The sequence below is a fragment of the Neurospora hispaniola genome (genome assembly GCF_033458365.1).
Source record: "Neurospora hispaniola strain FGSC 10403 chromosome Unknown B0T23scaffold_2, whole genome shotgun sequence".
Lineage (NCBI taxonomy): Eukaryota > Fungi > Ascomycota > Sordariomycetes > Sordariales > Sordariaceae > Neurospora > Neurospora hispaniola.
The window spans coordinates 1,086,754-1,109,102 of NW_026944407.1; the positions used below are offsets into that span (position 1 = coordinate 1,086,754).

General features: G+C 52.1%; 6 protein-coding genes across 6 annotated transcripts; 5 read left to right on the forward strand and 1 right to left on the reverse strand.

Annotated features, from left to right (window-relative positions):
* The first annotated feature begins 249 nt into the window (after window positions 1-249).
* On the forward strand, window positions 250-2,991 carry B0T23DRAFT_372969 (uncharacterized protein). The gene is made up of 3 exons (XM_062836769.1): window positions 250-1,714; window positions 1,781-2,376; window positions 2,436-2,991. The coding sequence occupies exons 1-3, from the start codon at window positions 615-617 to the stop codon at window positions 2,690-2,692; spliced, it is 1,953 nt and encodes a 650-aa protein (XP_062695160.1). The 5' UTR covers window positions 250-614; the 3' UTR covers window positions 2,693-2,991.
* Window positions 2,985-6,477, forward strand: B0T23DRAFT_352296 (uncharacterized protein). The gene is made up of 2 exons (XM_062836088.1): window positions 2,985-4,515; window positions 4,576-6,477. Exons 1-2 carry the CDS (start codon window positions 3,030-3,032, stop codon window positions 6,006-6,008), a joined length of 2,919 nt encoding a protein of 972 aa, XP_062695161.1. The 5' UTR covers window positions 2,985-3,029; the 3' UTR covers window positions 6,009-6,477.
* A 1,113-nt stretch (window positions 6,478-7,590) lies between these two features.
* On the forward strand, window positions 7,591-8,395 carry B0T23DRAFT_426073 (histone acetyltransferase subunit NuA4-domain-containing protein; the record flags this gene model as incomplete). The annotated part of the gene is made up of 3 exons (XM_062839955.1): window positions 7,591-7,692; window positions 7,759-7,950; window positions 8,150-8,395. The coding sequence occupies 3 exons, from the start codon at window positions 7,591-7,593 to the stop codon at window positions 8,393-8,395; spliced, it is 540 nt and encodes a 179-aa protein (XP_062695162.1).
* A 1,763-nt stretch (window positions 8,396-10,158) lies between these two features.
* On the forward strand, window positions 10,159-13,085 carry B0T23DRAFT_402127 (Alpha/Beta hydrolase protein; the record flags this gene model as incomplete). The annotated part of the gene is made up of 6 exons (XM_062838642.1): window positions 10,159-10,374; window positions 10,511-10,716; window positions 10,773-12,145; window positions 12,217-12,419; window positions 12,503-12,619; window positions 12,945-13,085. The coding sequence occupies 6 exons, from the start codon at window positions 10,159-10,161 to the stop codon at window positions 13,083-13,085; spliced, it is 2,256 nt and encodes a 751-aa protein (XP_062695163.1).
* A 1,126-nt stretch (window positions 13,086-14,211) lies between these two features.
* Window positions 14,212-16,866, reverse strand: B0T23DRAFT_68568 (Rec8 like protein-domain-containing protein). The gene is made up of 2 exons (XM_062841646.1): window positions 16,351-16,866; window positions 14,212-16,298 (listed from the first exon to the last, which is right to left on the reverse strand). Exons 1-2 carry the CDS (start codon window positions 16,612-16,614, stop codon window positions 14,586-14,588), a joined length of 1,977 nt encoding a protein of 658 aa, XP_062695164.1. The 5' UTR covers window positions 16,615-16,866; the 3' UTR covers window positions 14,212-14,585.
* Window positions 16,867-18,684: 1,818 nt separating this feature from the next.
* On the forward strand, window positions 18,685-22,189 carry B0T23DRAFT_68663 (calcium-transporting ATPase type 2C member 1). Its single transcript, XM_062841647.1, has 4 exons — window positions 18,685-19,047; window positions 19,107-20,205; window positions 20,258-21,547; window positions 21,605-22,189. The coding sequence occupies exons 1-4, from the start codon at window positions 18,892-18,894 to the stop codon at window positions 22,144-22,146; spliced, it is 3,087 nt and encodes a 1,028-aa protein (XP_062695165.1). The 5' UTR covers window positions 18,685-18,891; the 3' UTR covers window positions 22,147-22,189.
* The last annotated feature ends 160 nt before the right edge of the window (window positions 22,190-22,349 follow it).

Genomic DNA, 22,349 nt, shown 5'->3' on the forward strand with positions numbered 1-22,349 from the left:
CCAGAAGAACTCCGAGGAGTGACTGATCCTTTGCAACTGGTATGACCGGGCGGAGGATGGATTTCTTTCAATAAGATAGGAAATCTTCAGGAAGAAACACCTGCCCAGGGCCTCGTCGACCCAGGAGAAAATCCACACACTGTGTGATACACCTGCATAGTATTGTCCGGTGCATTTCAGCTGGACAGCCACAAAGCTGACTGATAATATTCGTGCCACATCTTCCCCATGTTCAAGAATGGAATCATGGCAATACGTAGGTAGAGCAGACCCTCGCGAACGGTCAGTCGCATCTGTTCATCCAGCGATTGGCGGCCTTGTCTCTGTCGGATACGTGCATGACAATTCCTGGGCAACCACTCCCATCAGCCGGTCATGATGTCGGAAACGGATCTAGACCACTTTTGGCCGCCCAACCTTTCATTTTCTGTTGTCTTCAAGGAGACATACAGGGTTAAGCTCCTGCTGGTTCCGTTACGTGTGGAACTTTGCCTCCGTGATGCATGTACCCTCGGACTTTTGGCTTCCTCCCATATCAGGTCGTGAACTACATGCTAGCTCAGGCCGTCTTCCACGCACGTTAAGTTCAAGAGCCTAACGTAAACCCAAGTTCAATGCAAAAGGTACATTTACCTCAAAAATCAGTCTTCAGCACAGCTTGCCTTGACAAACACCAAGCAGTCCACCATATCCATCTCAACATGTACCCAAATAGCCCGGATATTGTTGTCTCTGTCGACCTGGGCACAACATATACGGGCGTGGCATGGATGACCCCCAAGACCCCCATCCAAGTGATCAGTGACTGGCCCGGCAGCGGTGACCGAGGCGAACGCAAGGTGCCAACGACGCTGGTCTACAACGCCAATGGGACTCTCTCGTCATGGGGTTTCATGTGTGCCGACGACGAGCTTGAAGCTGGGGTTCCTGATGGCGCGAAACTACGCCGGGAATTCTTCAAGATCTTCATGGACGCGGATACGCTAGCAGACGCGCAGCAGCAAGGCCTCACCAGCGCACCGCAAAGTGTCTACGAAGCGCAACAGTTCGTGACCGACTTTCTCCGGCAGGTCTATGTCCACGTCAGGGAGTCCATCGAGACGCAGGTTGGACGACGTGGGGTAGGGAACGGCTGGACAGACCTGGCAGTCGAGTTCCTGTTTAGCGTTCCCACCACCTGGACGAGTCAAAGTATCGTCAACTCATTTAAGAAGGTGATCAGAGAGGCAGGGTTTGGGGTTGAGGGCCCGAAGCACTCAGCCCAGGTCGACCTGACCGAAGCCGAGGCGGCGGCTGTGGCCACGCTCAAAACGAGTGCCGTTAGCTTTGGTATGGGGAGTGTCTTTCTCACTGTCGATGCCGGTGGCGGAACAACGGATTTGGCTCTGATGCAGGTTACCTCCTTGAATATGGCAGTCCCGCAGATGGCTTCCTTGCATGCCGTCAACGGTGTAGGGATAGGAGCTACACTGATCGACCGGTTGTTTATGCGCTTGGTGCAACGGAGGCTGGAAGCTTGTTCGGATGCTGCGGCTCATATACCTCCTGATTTGCCCTTGCGCCTGGCGAGAAGCCACCAGTTTCGGACAGTGAAGCACAAGTTTGGCGAAAGGGCATACATGCAAGAGCTGTTCAGGATTCCAATCGAAGGGTTGGCTTATAACTTTAGCCACGCCGGGCTGGGGATTGAGAACGGGAGGATGGTTTTCACGCTGTGAGTATCTCTTGTCGGGCAAAGCCGTCTAGTGATTCCAAGGATGACCGGCTAACCTCGGAACAGTCAAGAAATGCAATCATTGTTTGACCCGCAAATTGAGGGCATCGTGAACCGAATCATGGGCGAGCTAGAATGGCTCAGAACCATGGGACACTTGCACCAGGTGCATTACATGGTCCTTTCGGGCGGCCTGGGCAGCTCAGCTTACGTCCGTGACCAGCTCCAGCAGCGGTTCCTCGTCCACCAACATCCCAATGCGAGCGACCAAGTGGCAGTCATCCCATGCAATGACCCTCAGTTGGTGGTGGTGAGAGGCCTTCTTCTTGACCGGCAACAGAGATGGGAATCGGGAGGAGCCACCTCGGTATTGTCAACCCGCATTGCTCGAGCAAGTTACGGCGTCATTGTCCAGGAGATTTATGTACCCGCCATGCATCTCAACGAAGACGTCCGCCCCGACCCATTTGAGCCGGGCAAGAAATGGGCTTTGAACCAAATCCAGTGGCTCATCAAAAAGGGTGACCAAGTAAACCCCAACGCGTTCTTGGTCAAATCCTTTCAGATCCGGCTTGCCGCAACGGAGACGACCAGGGCATGGAATTCTCAAATCGTCATCTCTCACAATGCTCCGTCACAGTTACCCAGTAGCATGAAGCAAGGTTGGTATCCGCTACCCACCACGGTCATGTAGTCAATCCCTGGCTGACAGTCATTGCAGATGGAGCGTATAAGCTCTGCGAGGTGAAAAGCAATCTGAATGGAGTCCAGCAAGACCAGCTTGTCAAAGTCAACAAGAGAGGAACTTGCTGGTCCCGCGGGGTCACTTTCTACATCTGTCAATTTGATGTCAGAGTGATTGTAGCGCCGGCTGATTTAAGGTTCGAACTGTGGTTTGGTGGCCAGAAGTTTTCGGGTAACCACGAACCTATATCTGTCGACTGGGATCAAGAAGGGTCCAAGGTGAAAGGGATGTGATTGAGATGGCAAATTTTGTGGTGAATCACGCGGATGGACGTGGTTGTTTTGTTTGCACAAGAGTGGTTGCTGTGCCAGGATGGAGAGTTGGATACAAAAAAAACACTGCAGCTTCGTCGCGACTCGTGCAGGTGGTACCGGTAGTGGTGGTGGTATGCACGACCTCTAGAGAGCTAATAACTGGTCTCCGCGTATCCTGTATGTGAGTCTGTTAGTGGCTGTTAGCGTATACCTCAGTATTTACTCTTCATCTGCCTTTTCGGGATGGATCTCGCCTGCCACCAATGCCACCACCAAACATGAACCTGCCGGACCACCTCAACTTCTCCGATAGGTCATGATGTTGCCAAGCAATCTTTACAGTACATATCGCCAATACAAGCACGACACTGATGTCGTGGCCTCATGGCTAGCCCAGACCGGAAAGACGCTGGGCTGCACCGCCGAACTCATCGCTTCCAACTCGGCCTCTCCCGCAAATCCCAACCTCAAAAGCGCTCGCCTCAAGGGCAAAGCCCGAAAATCGGCAAAGCTTCATGCTGCTGCAGAAGCGCACTGGCAGGCCAAAGGCCTCTCGGAGAGGCAGAAGTATGTGCTTGCGCTCAAAAACTTTGTGCCGCTCGCCGAATTCATCGGTACCAAGTTGAGTGAGGCAAGGGTCGTTGAGATTCCGGCCGTTGTTCCCGCTGCTATTGAGCGCGCCATCACGGTGCGCAAAGGTTTTGCCCGGCTCCTCCAGGAGCATGGCCGCGCCCTGAAGCTAGAGTCCAACGAAAACCACTCCTACTTCGTCTCAGTCTTAGAGAAGGTTCGACATATCCTCGAGCCTCTATTCAAAGACTCTTGGGTCAGGAGGGCTCTCCCCAAGCTACCCAAGACAACAACTAGCACCAACCCATTTGATCTTCTCGAATTCTATGATGCTCCCAATTTTGACCTCGCAGGAGACTCTACAGGAAACTCGAAGGACGCGGCCAAGGGCAAGGAACCCGTCGATGAGGGCGTCATTGTTGATTATGAAGCTGAAGACTCTGCGTCCTCTCTCGTCGCCTTTGCTACCCTCTTCCGCGATGTCCGCGCTCTCCGGATGCAGGTCAGAAGTCTATGGGCTGCCTATGCCAAGGGCGAGCTGTCTTTGCCTTCCGTGGCCGTTGCTACAAACACGGCCATCAATATTGCCCGATTTATGGAGGAAGATGCTGCTGATAGCGTCCGTTTAAACAGAGACAAACAGAACGCCAAAGACTGGGCACTGTTTTACTGTCAAATGGCTACCAGTAGTCAGGGCATTGATGTTACCGAGCGCACTCCAGGCTGTGACATAAATCTCAGCGCCTTTCCCATGCTGGACGAGTCCATGACCATTGCCTTCATTCTTCTCGAAGCATGGATCAGCCAGGCAAGGGCGTCAAGCGAGGTGGTGACTTATAACGGCAAGTTTGGCTGGTATGATCTGACGATCGACTATGATTCGGCACCGACGGACGTCAAATGGCAGCAAGATAAAGCTGCTTTCTTGGAGGTTGCGCCCCAATTCGATCTCATGGGAAGGTTTAACACCACCCCGCCTGATGCCCTCCCGGAAGGATTGTATTCCGATATGCCCGTTGAGGACGAACTCTTGCGCGGGCTTCGCCTTCTCCTTACCAGGAAAGAGAAGGTTCTACCCTTCTGGCTCGCGTTTGCCACCACCATTCATCTTGATGTACGTCGCGTCCTGGGACGGCAGTCTGAGAAGCCGTTTTGGGCCATGATGCGGTACAATATGGCTATCGATGACAGTATCACCCAAAATTTGGAGTATTACGAGAACTTGACCATCAGTACGAACTGCCTTTTCAGTCCCCAGAACTTACAAAGCCATTGCTAACTGTGTACGGCAGAGGGCTGGGAGCAAATGCACGGCGACAGACAACTTATCAAACTCCAAAATGAGGCGCGCTGGTTCACTGAAAACCCACTCTACAAAGTTATCGAGTCCACAGGACTCCTAACCTCCCGTAACAACAAAGAACACACCTTTCTCAAGATGCATCCGCTTTTCTGCGGTCTCTGGATTCACTACATCCGCACAACCTATCACCTCCTTGCAACCCAATTCGAGCGCTGTTGGGGCGGGATCCTCTACACTGGCCATCTCTACAATGCCTTATGTAACGAGGACCTGATCGACGACGCTGCGAAATGGGACGACATGGATCTCTTCTATCGTTTGCAAGGCGGTAAAGACAAATTTTTTGTTGGCGCGGCACCCACAGAGCGGGACAGCTACCACAAACAGCTTTGCATGATGATGGGCTTCTCAGCAACGAGCTTTATCGCAAGCACCAGAAACAAGACACGGAAGCTCGTGCCCACTAAAGCAGGCCCGCGCTCTCTTGTGGCTCAAGGTAAGGTATCCTCCATGTTTCATAATCAGTACAGGCCAAGCATGGAAGGAATTAAGCTTTCTGTGGATGATGTGCAAGCGATCCTCAACAAGAAAAGTCAGAATCCACAGAAAACACCTCAGGCCACGCCATCGCAACTCATCCACCAACTGGCCCTTGACATTGAAGCCGAAATCCGTGAAACTTCAGTCGATTATCTTGCAATGCACAGACAATGCTGGGACTTTTTGCGCAGTCTCGAAGGCGCCGTGGACCCGTACTTTCGCCGAGTCGCCGGCCCAGGTTGGATAGAGAGGGAGCATCAGCTTCCCTTCGTGGTGGGCTACATATTCTCTACGGTGCTCGACCCCGTGGGAGGAGAAAGCAAGATGACAGAGTTCCTGGTCCTTGCTTCCAAAGTGTACAAAGAGGCGGTTGCACCCTATCGCAAGGACGTGACTATTTTCCTCGAAACTATCCAGGACTACGACAAAATGCTTTCTCACCCCGAAGACAGATTTCTGGGACCTATGCTGAATGAGTTATCTCTTGAAGAACCAGAAGATGAGGAATGGGTCGATTCGGAATTTGAAGAGATGATGGAAGACGATAGAGAAATAGACGCCATATGCCGAAAGTTCGACCCGTTATGGGACGAACCGGAAGATCGAAGCGGGGCTGACTTCCGACCCAACGATCCCCCTCTTGACCCCCGTCTCCGAGAGGGATTCGGTCCAGGGGAATCGTTCAGAGATTCATACGCCGAGCCTGGCGAGCCTGTTACGATGAGCCTGGAAGCCATGCAGCGGTGGATGAAGATTTCGAGAGCATTGGAACGGAAGCCCAGTGCGGTCTCGCAAAAGGATGCAGAGTGGTTGCGACTTGTCCTGAGGAGCCCCGAATTCCAGAACACGAGGCAAAGAGCTGATCGAGAACGTCAACCATGAGTCCAGTAAGATGCCGGCAGGTTTTGAATTAGACCACGGCAAGCCAGCTTGTTTCATGATGAAAAGATGGCAATATCTGAACTGCTCTCACACTTGATCATGAATTGGGTGCAGCACCCGAACCATTACCTGCTGAGTGGTCCATGTCAGGACAGCATCAGCAGGCCAAACATGCCAATATGCTACACACTCTGAATTGGGAGACTGCTCGGGTCGCGGGAGCGTCTTTGGATACGTCAACTCATCGTTCATACTTAAAATGAATCTTTCCGCAAGGGAAAGCCCAGGCAAGGTCAGGAATAGTGGAAAATACACGCATTACATGGGAGAACGTAACAAATGTAAGTATGTGAAGAAAACAATGGTCGGAACCGTGTTCATTGAGGCTATATATGCACTTCCACTTCCTCTATGATCTGTAGTAGTCAATCCAACAATCCGGGTCTTTTTTTTTTCTTTTTTTTTTTTTCCTTTCCCTGGTATGTGTCCCACATCTGGTACTAAGGTAACGATCAAGTTTGCGCGCGAACGCGACGAAGGCTTTTTCCATTTCGAATCCAAGGAGCTTCGAAGCTTTGCCAATGTCCGAGAGGCCCACGTGGTCTGTCTGGATGGTTTAGAACTAATACTGGGATGGAGCGGAGGAGACCGGTTTCCCTTGAGCATGGAAAAGGTTTTGCTGGTCGATGGGGAAACTGGCAAGACGAAGACATCCTTTGAGATTGATACCAGATGGGACGAGATACGGGCTGTGAAGTGACTTTAGAAAGGAGGGAGCGCGCATCAACCCTAACACTGATGCGCCGTTGGTAGCGTGGCTTCCACCACGGTGGTTTGAGGGACAGGAGGAGTGGGATGATTACTGCGGAAATTGGTGAGGGTTTGAGAATCCGCACCACACTCCCAGGCAACGCTGTCCTGCCTGCGAAACCGCAAGACCTTCAAGAACAACATGGTTGCCTTTGTCCAAGAGTGCGGGCTCGATGGAGTCGATTTCGATTGGGAGTATCCTGGTGTAAGTACCCCGACCACACCTTCTTTGGTAGTCAAAGTGTTAGCTGTGCCGCCATTGCTAACGCGCTCCTACCAGAGTGTCTGATGCCATGCCTTTCTTGGACGTAGAAGAAAGGTGATATGTCTGAAAATAAAGACCTCTCTGCCTCAACTCTCAACCACATTGAAATCCTTTATATTAGGTTCCAATAATGATGTTAAGAGAAGATGAACAGCTGGAGATGAGGGGACTGAGTTCTTGGATGGAAACAGTCGTTCGTTGTTCAGGGGCTGGTGGTCAATGTAAACAAAAAGAGTACAAGAGTACTTCCTTAAGGCTTCCAGGTTGTGTTCCGCTTGCGCCAGTGCGCCTGCTGCCAAGCCTGCATTTCATCACCTACCTGCATGAGCTAAAGAGCTATCCACCTTATCCATTATCGCAGCGTCTCGAACGCGCTGCAACACCCTCCGAACTGCGCAACACCAACGGCATTTCCCCAAAAACATCATTAGACTTCACACATAACAAGCGACCCGTGACCGGATTGGAGTTGGCGCACTTGCAATGATGGATAACTCGGGTCCCAAAATGGGCGCGGCAGACGGCGCAGCTGGTATCCCATACTACGAAAAGCAGCGACAGCATCTCAAAGAGCTGCTGAACAAGAAGAAGCTTTTGGAAAAACGTCTGGTAGGACTGCCGTCGGTCACAGCCACGAACGTCGGACTCGCCCGCTGATCAAGAACAAAACAACAGCTTGCGCAAGAAGAATCCATCTACCAAAAAGAAACCGAGTATCTCGAAAACACGCCAGCGGGCAACATCATTACGGGCTTCGACAACTACACCAAAGGCACCGCCAACGTCGCAGCACAGCGCAGGAAGACGGGATTGACAGACGCGAACCGTGTTTTCTCCAGGAGTTCGATATCGTATAATCCGGCGGCTGTGCGTCGTTCTGTATTCTCTTCCCTCCTTCTCCACCCTTCCACCCAGACAGACGCTTTCCCGTCCACCATCACCGTCCTCTTCCTCTCGTTCGCATCCTGCCGTAATGCAATTCACTCTTCACATTTCGAATACGCCTGATTGAGGCTGGCCATCACAGGAGAACTCTGCTTTGCTAACTAGTTTGGAAAATCCACAGCAACAAGAATCACAAACACCAGCCTCTTCAGCCCCGGCTTCCCACGCGCCGACGCCGGTTTCTACATCGTTCAATAACAAGGACGGCGCATCAAGTGCGCCCACGCCCACTTCGGCCACGGCCGGTAAGGCGAACTCCAAGAAGAAAAAAGCGGCGACGTCAGGTGGTGCGGGAGTTGAAGATAGCGAGACGGATTCGAGAGAGACGAAGAAGGCGAGGACGAACTTTGGGGCTGTTCGCAAGTAAATCTGCTGTGGCCACGGGTGAGAAGAGTTCGATCTGGGTTGCGGTTGGGTTTCTGTGCGTGAGGGTTTCTCGATCCTGCATAGGAGGCAGTATTGGATGGTACATGGCGTTTTTGGATTGCCTGGATGGGTTGAATGGATTAAGCAAAGCGCGGCGTTTGGGGACGGGCATTGATATCAATTTTATCCGACATTCGAGATAAGTCATCGAGACAGCGAGTTTATTATCTGTCAGTAGCTGATGACCTGTCAAAAAAAAAATTTGATTTCTTTTTGAGGAAGCGAGCGCAAAAAACGGGAGCCGGAGTTGGGACAGCATCGCATACGGTACTGTAGCATCCCTCAATTTGCAGGTTCTGTATCCCAAGCCTAGAGTAGATGCGTTGTCCACGAACCCTCGCGGTCTCACTATTACGCCCCGGTAAAGTAAGCTTTCAGGGGAAGCTAGTGAAATCTTTTGACCAAGTTGAGATGATGACATTTGATATGGCAACATTATTTTGCACACTTGATGTCGAGATCGTGAGGTCTTCTATGAGAGCTGAGTGCAAGTGCCAGAAGCTATGTGGCCTGCCAACTGCCAGCATGTGAGTTATCGGTCCTGACGGGACGGCAGGCTGCGGCGGGTTTGGGTGGCGCCCACTCTGTTCTCTGATTGGGTGGACTGAAACGGCCCACAGAAAATTGCAGTCCATGAAAATTTGCAGGTGCGCACAGACCGGGTGCAGCACCTCCTAGGAGGGTATAAAGAATGGTCCTCCCTCCCTCCTTTCCATTCTTCTTTTTCTTTTTTTTCTTCATGTCGACAATACTTCAGTAAGCCCCCCCCTACCTTTGAGACTTAGGGAGATGCACTTTTCAACGCATGACACTAACCACACCGCGCTTTACAGGAGAATCATTTCTATAGTATTTGTCCTCTTTTGTGTTCCCTAAAGGAGCCACAGATCCCACCGCGGTTGATGATCAATATCCTCGGCGCCCAACAGTGAGGTCCTTATTTACTCTCGATCTGCCTGCAAAGGTGGCGGTCGCTTCACGGCGACTGTATAGAGAGTGGCGATGATCTGTACCCCGATTTCCAGAGGTCTGCCTTCGGGCGCTTTGGCGGGGTGGGTGTCGATGGAAGTCTGACGCGCTTCCATCAAACTTTTTTTCATTGCGACTTCTGGGCTTCGGCTCTGGGCGTGAAGAAGAATGTACCTGAACATTGCATCAAAGCGCGCTTGTTTTCCCTCCGTCTCGCTTCGCGTCTATTTACAACTGTGTTCTTTTCCTGCATCCTTGGTTGGCATCAACCTGCTGGCTGCCCCTGCTGCTCAACTTGGGAAGTGGTCTGCGCTGCGTCGCGATGATCTCAATGGTCTCGTTCACTTTTGTCCATGGGGCCTCCTGGACGTCAAGCGATAGTCGTTCGTCGAGCGCGCCGGAACTCTACTTCCTTCTGCCAACCACGGCTCACGAAAGGGCCTTGAAAACACATTAGCAAGCTTCCGGCCGGTGAAGTTCCCGATGAGAATCACTGCAGAATGAATAAAGGCACAACATGTGTATTACGTATATGACGAGCGAGGTAAACTAAGCGCTGTCAATTACACCATGGTGGGGTGGGGTCACAACTTCCCCTCGATGCCTTGGCAGCGACGGAGGCTACCCCTCACGGCGGAAGCAGCCCGCTTGCAACCCTCACGGCGCCTTGTCTCTGTAGAAGCTACATCGGTGTATGCCTTATAAAGTAGCAGATGCCTAGACGTAAAAGAGGGGATGTGGTCGTTATTACTTCTTCACCCTTTTTGGAACTTGGTGCTTTCTTGCATCCTTCTCATATCAGCCTTTCCTGGCGCGGATGCCTCTGATATATCAATAGCAGTATCAAACATGACTCTTACAGCAACCAAGTTCACGCCCGAGGTACTGCTGACAGCGCCACGCCGTTCACCAGCTATTCCCAACGCCAAGGGCACCAAGGCGCTCTTTACAGTAAGTTGGGTTGAGTACAAGATGGAGTCGCGAAACGCATAACAAAAATGTGGATGGAGTACATGTGAATCTGAGAAATGGTGGGTGGGAGATGTGTGTAAGTCCCGTCGCTGACCAGAGCCTTGACGACACAAAGGTGACCACGTACTCGTTCGAAACACACAGGAAGACTTCCCAGATCAGACTTCTGGATATTGAATCTGGCCAGTCAACACTCCTTGTCGATGACTTAAGCGCCAGCGAACCGACATGGATTGGCGACGACGAGTTCCTCTATCTCAAGAGTGGTGAGAAGGGCAACACCACCGTCTTGGTGGACAAGATCGCGCGCCCAGGATCTCAGTAGGAGAACCCTTTGATGATGAACAAGTTCACAATTTGCTAAACATAGCATCTAGAGCATACGAGGTCACCACGATCAAGGCCCGGATCTCGAACATCAAGATCAAAGAGCTCACAAACGGCACCGTCGCTTTTGTGTGCTCCGCTTCCGCTACCCCTGATGGACAGCTCTCCAATCCCGCCACGGCGAAGAAGCCATATTCAAGCGCCAAGGTCTATACTAGTCTTTTTGTCCGCCATTGGGACGAGTGGCTAGGAGAGGACAAGAACTCGCTTTGGTATACTGCGTTGGAGAAGAAGAACGGTCGCTTTACGCTGACGGGCCACGGTCTTGTCAACGCCCTGGCAGGGTCGAAGCTTGAATCGCCAGTACCGCCCTTTGGAGGCACTGGTGACTTTGATATCAGCCCCACGGGATTGATATTTGTTGCGAAGGACCCCGAGCTCAACCCTGCCCTCTACACCAAGACCGACCTGTACTATGTTCCCCTCAAGACCTTCACCGAGGAGCAGCCACCTTCGCCCCAGATTGTCGAGACACCTGGCCTGGAAGGCTACACCAACAGTCCGGTCTTTTCACACTGCGGTCGCAAGGTGGCGTTCACCCGGATGCGCAGCAAGCAATATGAATCCGACAAGCCCCGTCTGATGCTTTTACCTGATATTGGCGATCTGAGCAAAACTGAAGAATTCTTCGCAACGGATGACGGCGAAGGAGCGTGGGACTATCGCCCCGAAACTATTCTCTGGAGCGCGGATGACAAGTCGCTCTATGTGACAGCCGAGAAGAACGCCCGTGTCCACCTATGGGAGGTCCCTTCCAACCCAGCTGATGCCAAGGACACTCCCTCGGTAATCAAGACCACAGACGGCAGCGTTAACGATATTAGACTCCTCGGCGAGGCCGACTCTTCGTCAAAGCTCCTGGTGTCTAGTACCTCTCTCGTTGATAATAGCTGCTACAGTATCGTCGACCCATCCGCCAACACCACCGATATCGTTTCGTCGAACTCTAAGCAAGGGAAGACGTTCGGTCTGTCCAGGTCGAGCATTGGCGACATCACATTCAAGGGGGCTGGTGATTACGACGTTCATGCGCTCGTGGTCCGCCCCTCGAATTTCGATGAAGAGAAGAAGTACCCCCTTTGTTTCCTGATTCACGGCGGCCCCCAGGGTGCCTGGCAAGACGGATGGAGCAACCGCTGGAACCCGGCCGTCTTTGCGGAGCAAGGCTACGTCGTCGTGAGCCCGAATCCGACAGGAAGTACGGGTTATGGCATGGCTCTCCAAAACGGAATCAAGGGCCAGTGGGGTGGCAGGCCGTATGAGGATCTGGTCAAAGCGTTTGAGCACATTGAGGAGAAGATGCCGTACGTAGATACGGACAGGGCGGTCGCATTGGGTGCTAGTTATGGTGGCTATATGATCAGTGAGCTACTCCGGGGATGTCCAAAGGCGATGAAGGACCGTGGATGGGTACTAATATCTCGTCGCAAACAGATTGGATCCAAGGCCACCCTCTCGGACGCAAGTTCAAGGCACTCGTCTGTCACGACGGTGTCTTCAGCACCCTGAATCAGTGGGGCACCGAGGAGCTTTTCTTCCCCATCCACGACTTCGAGGGGACCATTTACGATAACCGCGCCGGATACGAGAAGTGGGATCCCGCTCAGCATGTGAACGAGTGGGCCACACCGCAATTGGTGAGTTCAACTCTTTAACAATCATCATCATTTTCTTGGGGCTGCCTGGCACTCATACTAACCACACATGCCTTCCGAAATAGCTCATCCACAGCGAACTCGATTATCGCCTCCCCATAACCGAAGGCCTCGCGCCCTTCAACATTCTCCAGTCCAAGGGAATTCCTAGCAAATTAGTCATGTTTCCCGATGAGAACCACGTAAGCAACATCTATTATGAACAGATACTCAATCGAAACTTCCGTCTAGTGGCAGTCTAGTGGCAGTCACTCCCTTAATTTAATGGCAAGATCTAGATCCTTCAAAATCCCAGCAGCGACCACCACTCCTCCTCCTCCTCCTCCTCGTTACAACGCGCTCAAGAAGCCTAGAGTTATGAAGCAAGTGAAGCAAGCGCTTTGCCTTCGCTTACCCCCAAGTACTTTCCCTCACCTCCCACAGCTCATTTCTCAATCTCAACGGGATAACAAACTCAGCAAAAGAAATCGTTGATGCTAACCAACGGCGACCGAAAACCAAAAAAAGTGGGTTCTGAAGCCAGAGAATAGTCTTGTCTGGCATGAGCAAGTCCTGGCATGGATTAACAAGTACTCGGGCGTGGAGAAGGAGACGCAGGAAGTAAAGGAGATAGCCGTTGTGGAGGATAAGAGGCAGAAGCCAATGTAGGAAGCGGCTTTGTTGTTTTGGTGAGCATGATCATGTCCATAGGTATACGACTATATGAGGTTGGCTGGGTGGTGGTGGTGGTGGTGGGTGGTAATTGTGATTTGATTCCTTGGTTGAGTAGCGAGACGTTTGGCACAATAATGGAAGAGCACCTCGGATGTTGGAAAATAACTACCCCTTGACGATGGGTGCATATACACTCTCAGAAGCTCGGAAATGTTTTGCTTTGCGGCTTCTTCGAGATTGGATGCCGTTGTTAACTCGAAGAAGGTGTCTATCCTCTCTTCTCTAGCTTAAGCGTAGTGTGCTTCGTACTTCGGCGATTCATTGCTAATGTCGCCTTTCTTGTTCTTTCCTCGCTATTTGACTTGATCATCGAAGCACCATACTTCAGATTTTTTATCTTTTTTATTGTTATTTTTATTCCGGCTTTCTAGCCCCTGAGTATACCGGTTGGTGCAAAAAAGAGGTGGTTCTACACCTTAGGGAACACCGAGGGTGCCGCTTGTCGGTAAGACGAAGTGGTCTCGTATTATATCTTTGGGCAGGGAACGACATGAGAAGAGGGAAGGAAGCAATGCTGTAGTCAGATGCCCCTGATGGAAGCAAATGGAGGGCTCGAATCACAAGAAGGATGCGATTTTCACCAGAGGCTTCTCTTTATCTCAAACTTCACATATCAGTGCTTTTGTTCTCGATTCATAGCTACGCCTCAGGTGTCCGTTTCGATTACCCAAAACCTTTTAATTTGACTGTGGCAATTCATAGCCTACGACTCAGTAGTAAACGTCTGCTTCGATAATATGGAAACTTTCCATGATGCCAGTGGGTGCAGTCACAACACAAACACGCGTAAGACGGGCCTTCAATCCCAAAGCATTTTTGGCCAAAATGATTTCATTCAATGTTCCCTTCTGCTTTTCATACAAGGCATGAAACTATCGCACCATTCATCGTTCGTTCCTACTTTATCCATCTGAACTGTACGCTCTCGCTCCCTCCAACTTTTCCGGACACATAACCAAAAACAGCAAGGGAACCCAGCAAGACACAACTGAACTAAAAGAGTATCATTTCAGACCGGTGAAGATAAAGTAATCACGATGGAATGTATCCAGCGTGAAAAAAAAAATCCGGAAGCGCCACAAACGCCACTTGGTCGCTGTTGACGACAACGACCAAACAAGAGAGATATAAAATGCCAGACGAAGAGAGGCAATCGACACGATGAACCAAAAACAAAAAAAGTATAAAGGAAAGACATCATCAAGAGACAAAGAGTGAAATACAGAATAGCCGCCACGCTTCTTCCTCTCCGTTCTCGTACTCTCATCCTCCTCTTCCTCTCCCCCATCCATGACTGACCAACAAGACTTGACAAAGTGATATCGTAACCACCACAGCAAGAGAAATGATGATTTTTTTTGTACAGGGTATGTGCCTCAAAAGTTGGTCATAAACCTTTGACAAAACCGACACCAACTCTACAAAGTTCGGGATTTAAGCCGAGGCCTCGATCGGCTGAGCAGCGGTCTCGATCGAAGGCTGGGGCTCGTCGGGGTTGATAGGCTGTTGTTGCTGGGACTGTTGAGCCATCTCACCACCAGCCTCGCGCTCAGCCCAGTCACCCCAGAGACCGCGCTTGCCGCGGATACGGATGTGACCGCCAAGCGCGCCCTCTTTCTGCTCGACCTTGATGGCGTCCTTGGTCGCAAGCACCAGGCACTCAAAAAACATCTTGGTGGCATCGGCCTTGGTCGTCCTGCCCTCAGGCAAAAGATCCTGGAACACAACAGCGGTCTTCTTGCGCTTATCGGCGTTGTTAGCGGCCTCAGCGCCGAAGAGATCACGGAGAATGTGGACCGCGTGCTTGGTCCCGATCGAAATCGGACCGCTGTCGGCGGGATGCACAATGGGGGCAATGGTCTCGTCAAAATTGGGGACCGGGCTGTTGGCATTCCTTGAGCCAGGTCGCTCCTGGTCCTCATCATGGAAGACAGCGCCATCGTCGTTTGCAGCTAGTTCAATCTCCGTGCCTTCGGCCGTCTCACTCTGATTGCCGTTGATACTCTCCGCACGGCCGACAACCGTAGATTCGTCATCGGGAAGCTCGAGGCGGGGCGACTTGCGCGTGCCGTCCTCGTCATCCGCCTCCATGTCAGCAATCGCACTATCCCGCTTCCTCTTCAGATCAAAGGGGCGGAAAGTGCTAAGAGACAACATGTCCGAAAGTTCGTCAGCCCAGCTATCACTCCGGTTCTCGAGGAGAACACTGCTGACAAACGCTCCGTTCTTTTGCAAGTCGAGCAAAGCCATCAGGTAGGGATCTTGGGTACCGAAAGACTGCGGCTTAAGGATGTTGTCGCGCTTCGACTGCTGCTCCTTGATCTGGGCATTTGAGAGCATGGTCTGCTCATCAGGCTGAAGAAGCTTTCTCTTCTTCGACCTCTGGGGTGCGATTATCGTGCTTGCAGTTGGGTCCTCGCCGGGTTCGTACATGTCTGAGTTGTTGTGGCGGCTGTATTCCATCTCAACCTCCTTGGCAAACTCGTCATCGATGTCCGACAAGGGAGACTCGGAGATGCGAGTACGAGCCATATCCGGAGCACCTGGGGTAGAAAGGCCTTCGGGAATTTCGGAGTGGTCCGCGACGTTGAACTGGAGGTCGTCATCGCCCATTTGGATATCTCCCTCATCATCGGCGATCCGGACGCCATCGCCGTAGTCCAAATCAAGTCCTAGTGACGGCTCGCGGGTCCCGCGCTGCTTCCCGGGCCCAGCACTCAACTCGCTAAAAATGTCGTCCTCAACGGCTCTAGCATTAGGTGCGTCTCTGCCCATTTCGATCGTCGTGTCCATAAACTTGCTTGGCCTCTCGTCAATATCCATACCGAAGTCCAGTTCCAAGCCGAGGTCGTCGTTGTTGGCGAGGGCAAGCTCTTCCTCGTCGATCATGGTGTTGTTCAGAAACTGGCTGTTGTTGAAGTCTTCCTGGAGGTTGATATCGCGCTGACTCGCACGGACTTGCACCTTGCGAGCCATGATAGGAGCGCCAGTAACCTCTTCGATCTGTGACGCCAAATAGTCGGCGCTCGGGGGTGGTAGTAGATCGAGGTTATCGTATGGCGTGATCTGATCGGGAAGCATGAGAGATTCACTGTTTTGAACATGTAGGTTAGTGGGAATATCGTGGTTTCCGGTAGATCGGAAGGCCTGTGACGAGTTAGCAGGCGAGCGGAACCCAAGCAAGACAAACTAGGCATACCATCTTGATCTTCATCAAGGCTTCATTGCAGTCATCGAGGAGGTACCTCGCCTTGCGACTATAAATGCGAACGACACCGAGAAGCAGCTGACCGCTCAGCCGAAGGGCCAGCGGTGCATCGTTAGGGGCAATGATGGCATCGACACTGTCTTGGAGGTTGTGCTGCAAAATCTGCACTTTGGAGACTTTGCGCTCTTGGTTGGCCGAGAGCCAGGCTTTCGCCAATGGCCCGGTGGCACTGAGGAGGGTGCCCGACCAAAACATGGTGACGAGAGTTTGCTGTTAGGTGTAGCAATGGAACAGCAAGTATACGAGACAAATTGGCGACGAGGCCGGTATTGATAAGCGACCGAGCTATGGCGCAGCAGTGCGTCGTCGGTTGCTGCTCGTGGTTTTTCGCGATACCCAGATAGGCGGTGGTGTGGTGGTGTTGATGATAGGTGTGGCGGTGGTGAAGTGGGTAGTGTGGACACGGCAAGCGAGAGCGCGTCGTTCCGTCAGGAACCAAAGCTCAGCAACGCAGCAGGGAATGGCGCGTTAAAATTACAAACTGCAAGCTGAGGGCCGTGGGTGCTACTCGTACACATGTGCAGCGGCAGCAAAGAGAGAGCGCATACGGGTCAATTGTCGAAGAATCGCACAGCAACGGTCTTTAGGCACCGAACGCGAAGGACGCGATTGTGATGCGACGACCAGCAGGGTTGGATGGCGATGATGAAGCTAGTGTTGTTGTCGGGCTGAATAATGTAAGAGAAGAAGAGGGGATCTGTCACAAGAGCGGCAGCGACCTAAGCTCTAGGTTCTGACGGACGGGCCATGTTTGGACGACCTGGTTGAGACCGGGGTTCTGGGCAGTGTACTTGCGGGCGAGCGACGGAGTGGATTCATAACAAAATTCCGACGCCGCTACCAAATTTGAGAGGCTGGGCTGCAGTGGTGTCCTAGGAAACCGTTTCACCAGCCACGTTTGGAAACGGTCAGTTTTGAAGTGGCTTGATAACACCCGGACCTGAATCTCACTCACTGTTCGACTTGCTTGCGGAACAGGGCAACTTACTACTGCAGTGTAATAATGTCAGGAACCACCAAGGAGCCAAGGTATGCACGCCATCGACGTCAAGAAATCTCTCCAACCGTCCACTTAAGTCGACCCATTTTATTGGTCAGGCTTTGACTTTTAATCTTTCCAACCTGCTCAAGGTATTCAGTTCTGAAAGATGACTGTAGTTCGTGGTGAAACGGTGTGCCTGAATGGGGGGTACGTACCTTTAGTCGTCCTCTAGTTGTGGCTAAAACTGGGGAAAGGCATACTGCATAGGTAATACACTGCAGGGGATCCAGCTTCGGTATGGTACACCCCGGCCAGGTATTCGTCACCTCAACTACACTACTGCGCACCAGCTCACCATGCCTGACTTTGGTGAAAGGGGGATTCGTTGTCTGCCGATCGTTCGGCTTTCGAAAATGCCCAAATTTGAGGATCAACCGTGGAGCAGCGAGGGACGGTGGGAGTACCAGCTGCGACAAGCGTCTTACATCATGAAAATATCGCCAGCTGTCGTATATTGGAAGTATAGGCAAATGTAGTGTACTGATGTAAAAGCATACCCGGGTACTAGTATGCAGCAAGGAAAGGGACGAGGTTCGATGAGAGTGCATGCTGCCTCTATGGCAAGCATGCATGTCTGCCCGGTGCACCCGCGGGCTCGATATCCATCCAGCAGATAGTATCTCATCCAAAAAGGTACCTATCTTGAGGAGAAACTGCCTCTTGTACGCAAGTGGAACAAAGAGGCGCAAGCTGCTAGTACCGCTACTAGCAACATCCAGACGGGAACTCCTTTATAAAGGCTTCCAGATCCCAATCTTGTTGTTTAATGTTGCCCCTTTCCAGCCGCGCGGGCTTCTCCGCAAACAGTTTAGCAAGCAGGAGGAAAGGTCAAAGCGCCGCTGTCGTGGGGTACCGAGACATTTGGATGACCACTTCGAACCGGCAGTGTTCGCCCACTCTTCCACGTCTCCCTAGTGCAGTGCGTCCAGGGCGGTGCCAGAGAGTACGTACCCGCCACCTCATCGGCTTGGTCTAGATAATAATTGGAGAGTCTGGATCCTCGATCGAGCTCCATCCAGCAAAAGGGAACCCCATACGTGCCGATTAGTGTACAAGCCCGGAGGCATACTTGCAATCAATATAATACCAGCTAGTCCATCCCGTACGTCGTTTCCAAAATCTTTCGGTCTCCAACTCTCAGGGCCCCGCCATGATCGTCTTTTCTGTTCGCCTGTATTAGTTGTAAACCGCCCTTTCCCTTTCGCCCACCCCTTCGGACGCTCCTTATTCCTCGACCTTGACCACCGTCTGCGAGTGGGTGCTGCCGCTGCAGCCGTGCATGACGTTCGGCTTGGATTTCGTATCCCTTTCGGGCCCCTTTGCGCCCGGGCCTTGTTAGGACTACAGACTTCCTACCTTGAGTTCCGCATTTCACGTCTTCTCTTCCGCCTTTCTCATAGCTCTCACGGGCGACAACCGTTTCCGCCATCATGGACCGACTCGGCGCGTGGAAGGACAATGACGATGTTCTTCCCTTCTACCAAAAATCCCCCGGCCAGGGCACCTTTGCGACCCCCGAGGAAATCGAGCAGTCGCGGTCCGGCTGTAACACACCGCGACACCGCATTACCTCTGCTGAATCAAGAGTAGGCTGCAAGCTCCACGCCATCGTGAAAGTCCGGGACGCTGACAGACGAGCAAACAGGGCGTGGCTGACGACTTCTCCTACATGACCCCCGCCGAAGCCGCCACCCACCTCGACACCTCTCTGACCCATGGCTTGACTCCCGCCGAAGCCCTCTCGAGACTACACGATTACGGGCCGAACGAGATCCCACACGATCCTCCCGAGCCCCTTTGGCTGCGATTCGTCAAGCAGTTCCAAGAGCCCTTGATCCTCCTTCTCCTCGCCTCTGCTGGTGCGTCTATACTTGTTGGAAACGTCGACGATGCCGTCAGCATTTCGGTTGCGGTTACCATCGTTGTGAGCGTAGGCTTTGTTCAGGAATATCGTTCCGAAAAGTCCATCGAGGCACTCAACCATTTGGTTCCTAACCATGCGCACCTGGTACGAAAACATACGGGGGCCAAACCGGTTGATGGTGATGATTCGTCCGATATTGGCGATGTTGCTGGCTCGGTTACACCACCCGAGGATGTTCTGGATGCGAAATCGTCCAAGGTCATGGCTGCGCAACTGGTGCCTGGAGATCTGGTTTTGTTTACTACCGGTGATCGCATACCTGCCGATGTCCGAGTTACTAAGGCAACAGATTTGACAGTTGATGCTTCCAACCTTACTGGAGAAAATGAGCCTGTCAGAATTGTTGCCGAAGCCCGAACTCGTCACGGAGCCCCCGGTCCTGCCGCCGACAAAGATAACTCGACCAACGTTGTATACATGGGCACATTGGTGAAGTCTGGATATGGGCAAGGGGTTGTCTTTGCTACTGGAGGAAACACACACTTTGGTACTATTGCGACTAGTGTATCTGGAACTGAAAGCCCTCGCTCGCCTCTGCAACTGTCGATGGACGATCTCGGCTCTCAGCTCAGCAAGATGTCTTTTGTCATTATCGGTCTAATCTCCCTCGTTGGGTGGCTGCAAGGGAAGAAGCTACTCGAAATATTCACCATCTCCATTTCTTTAGCGGTTGCGGCTATTCCCGAGGGCCTACCCATCATTGTCACTGTTACTTTGGCTTTGGGAGTGCACCGCATGGCAAAGCATAACGCCATCGTGCGCAAGATGCCCAAGGTTGAGACTCTAGGATCTGTCAATGTTGTGTGCTCAGACAAGACCGGTATGCCTCAAAAAGACATCACAAAAGACGCTTTAAAACTAACTGTGACTAGGAACCTTGACCACAAACCACATGACTACTGTCAAGATGTGGTTTTTCGGTACCGACGACGCTTTGGACGTGGATTCCGATGATGAAGCTACCGAGACCAAACCCGACCCCGCCATGCTTAGAATCCTCCGTATTGGTAATATCGCCAACAATGCCCGTCTTGCTATGCAGTACACCGAAAATGGTGCCGGGGCCCGCGCCGTTCTCTCCTCTACTCAAGGAAAGAATGCCCCTTCCACGTATACTCGCTGGGTCGGCCAGCCTACAGACATTGCCATGCTCGACTTGCTTGATCGCTTCAAGGAACACGATGTTCGCGATTCCATTGGACCTCGCGTGAGCGAGACTCCCTTTAGCTCCGAACGCAAGTGGATGGGTGTTACTATCGGCTCGGAAGGTGGTAAATCGGACAAGGAATTCGCCTACATCAAGGGTTCTATCGACAAGGTCCTTGATGCCTGCGATACCTATCTTTCCAAGGATGGCCGGGAGTTTGTTATGGATACCAACAGACGTCAGGAAGCGATCGACGCCGCCGAGAAGATGGCCTCGCGAGGTCTACGTGTTTTGGCCTTTGCCAGCGGTCCTGTCACCAAACCCGCCAAGAACAAGTCGCCTGCCACGAGCACTGTCGAAGAACAGTACAGGGGCCTCACCTTTGCTGGTTTGGTTGGCATGAGCGACCCGCCCCGTCCCGGCGTTTCGAGGTCTATTAGGAAGTTGATGCGTGGCTCTGTTAAGGTGATCATGATCACGGGTGATGCTGAGACTACGGCCGTTGCGATTGGAAAACAGCTTGGTATGAGTGTTACTACACCGGTCTCAGGCGCAGCCAACACATCAGGCGTCAGATCTGTCTTGCGTGGAGATGAGATCGATGCCATGACAGATGAAGAGCTGGCTGCGGCCATGGATCATACCACCATTTTCGCTCGCACGAACCCCGACCACAAGCTCAAGATTGTCAAGGCTCTTCAGTCCCGTGGCGATATTGTTGCGATGACGGGTGACGGAGTCAACGATGCACCTGCTCTCAAGAAAGCTGATATCGGCATTGCTATGGGCAAGCATGGAACCGATGTTGCCAAGGAGGCGGCCGACATGATCCTGACCGACGACGACTTTTCCACAATTCTTCACGCCATCGAAGAGGGCAAGGCCATCTTCAACAACATCCAGAACTTTTTGACGTTCCAGCTAAGCACAAGCGCTGCCGGGTTGTCTCTCGTGCTTCTCTGCACTTGCTTGGGTTACAAGTCACCTCTCAATGCCATGCAAATTCTCTGGATTAGTAAGACTCTCCCTCCATCTTGCATTCTATCGACCTCTGCTAACTGCCTCTTTCCAGACATCATCATGGACGGCCCTCCTGCACAGTCTCTTGGTGTCGAGTCTGTCGATAAGGACGTCATGAACCGTCCTCCCCGCCGCAGAGGCGATGCAGTTCTCACCAACCCTCTCATTGCCCGTGTGCTTACCCAAGCTTTCATCATTATGGTCGGTACAATGCTGGTTTACAAGCACGAAATGCTTGGGGACGGACAGGTCACTCGTCGCGACACTACCATGACCTTCACCTGCTTCGTCCTCTTCGATATGTTCAACGCCCTGGCCTGCCGCTCGGAGTCTAAGTCCATCCTCCGCGGCGAAATTGGTCTGTTCTCGAATACCCTTTTCAACTGGGCCGTCTCGCTCAGCTTGGCAGGGCAGTTGCTTGTTATTTACTTCCCCTGGCTGCAGGAGGTGTTCCAGACCGAGGCGCTCGGACTCCTTGATTTGGTGTACCTGGTGTTGCTATGTAGCACGGTTTTCTTTGCTGATGAGCTGAGAAAATGGTGGAAGTACGGTGCAAGGAGGCATATGGGTGTTAACTATAGCCAGGCTGTATAGTAAGGCCGGTCGGTGTAAGAAGGAAGGGCAGGATGTCTTAGACTAGATAAAGATGGCATAGTAAAGGTGGTCACGAACCAGGCTTTTATGATGAACTCATAGATACACTACAATATTGGGTTATAACCAGTAATATACCGTCGGCCTCAAAATGGTCAGATTTGGATACGTATGGTGCTTGTTCATTGAAATTCCTGCTTTCT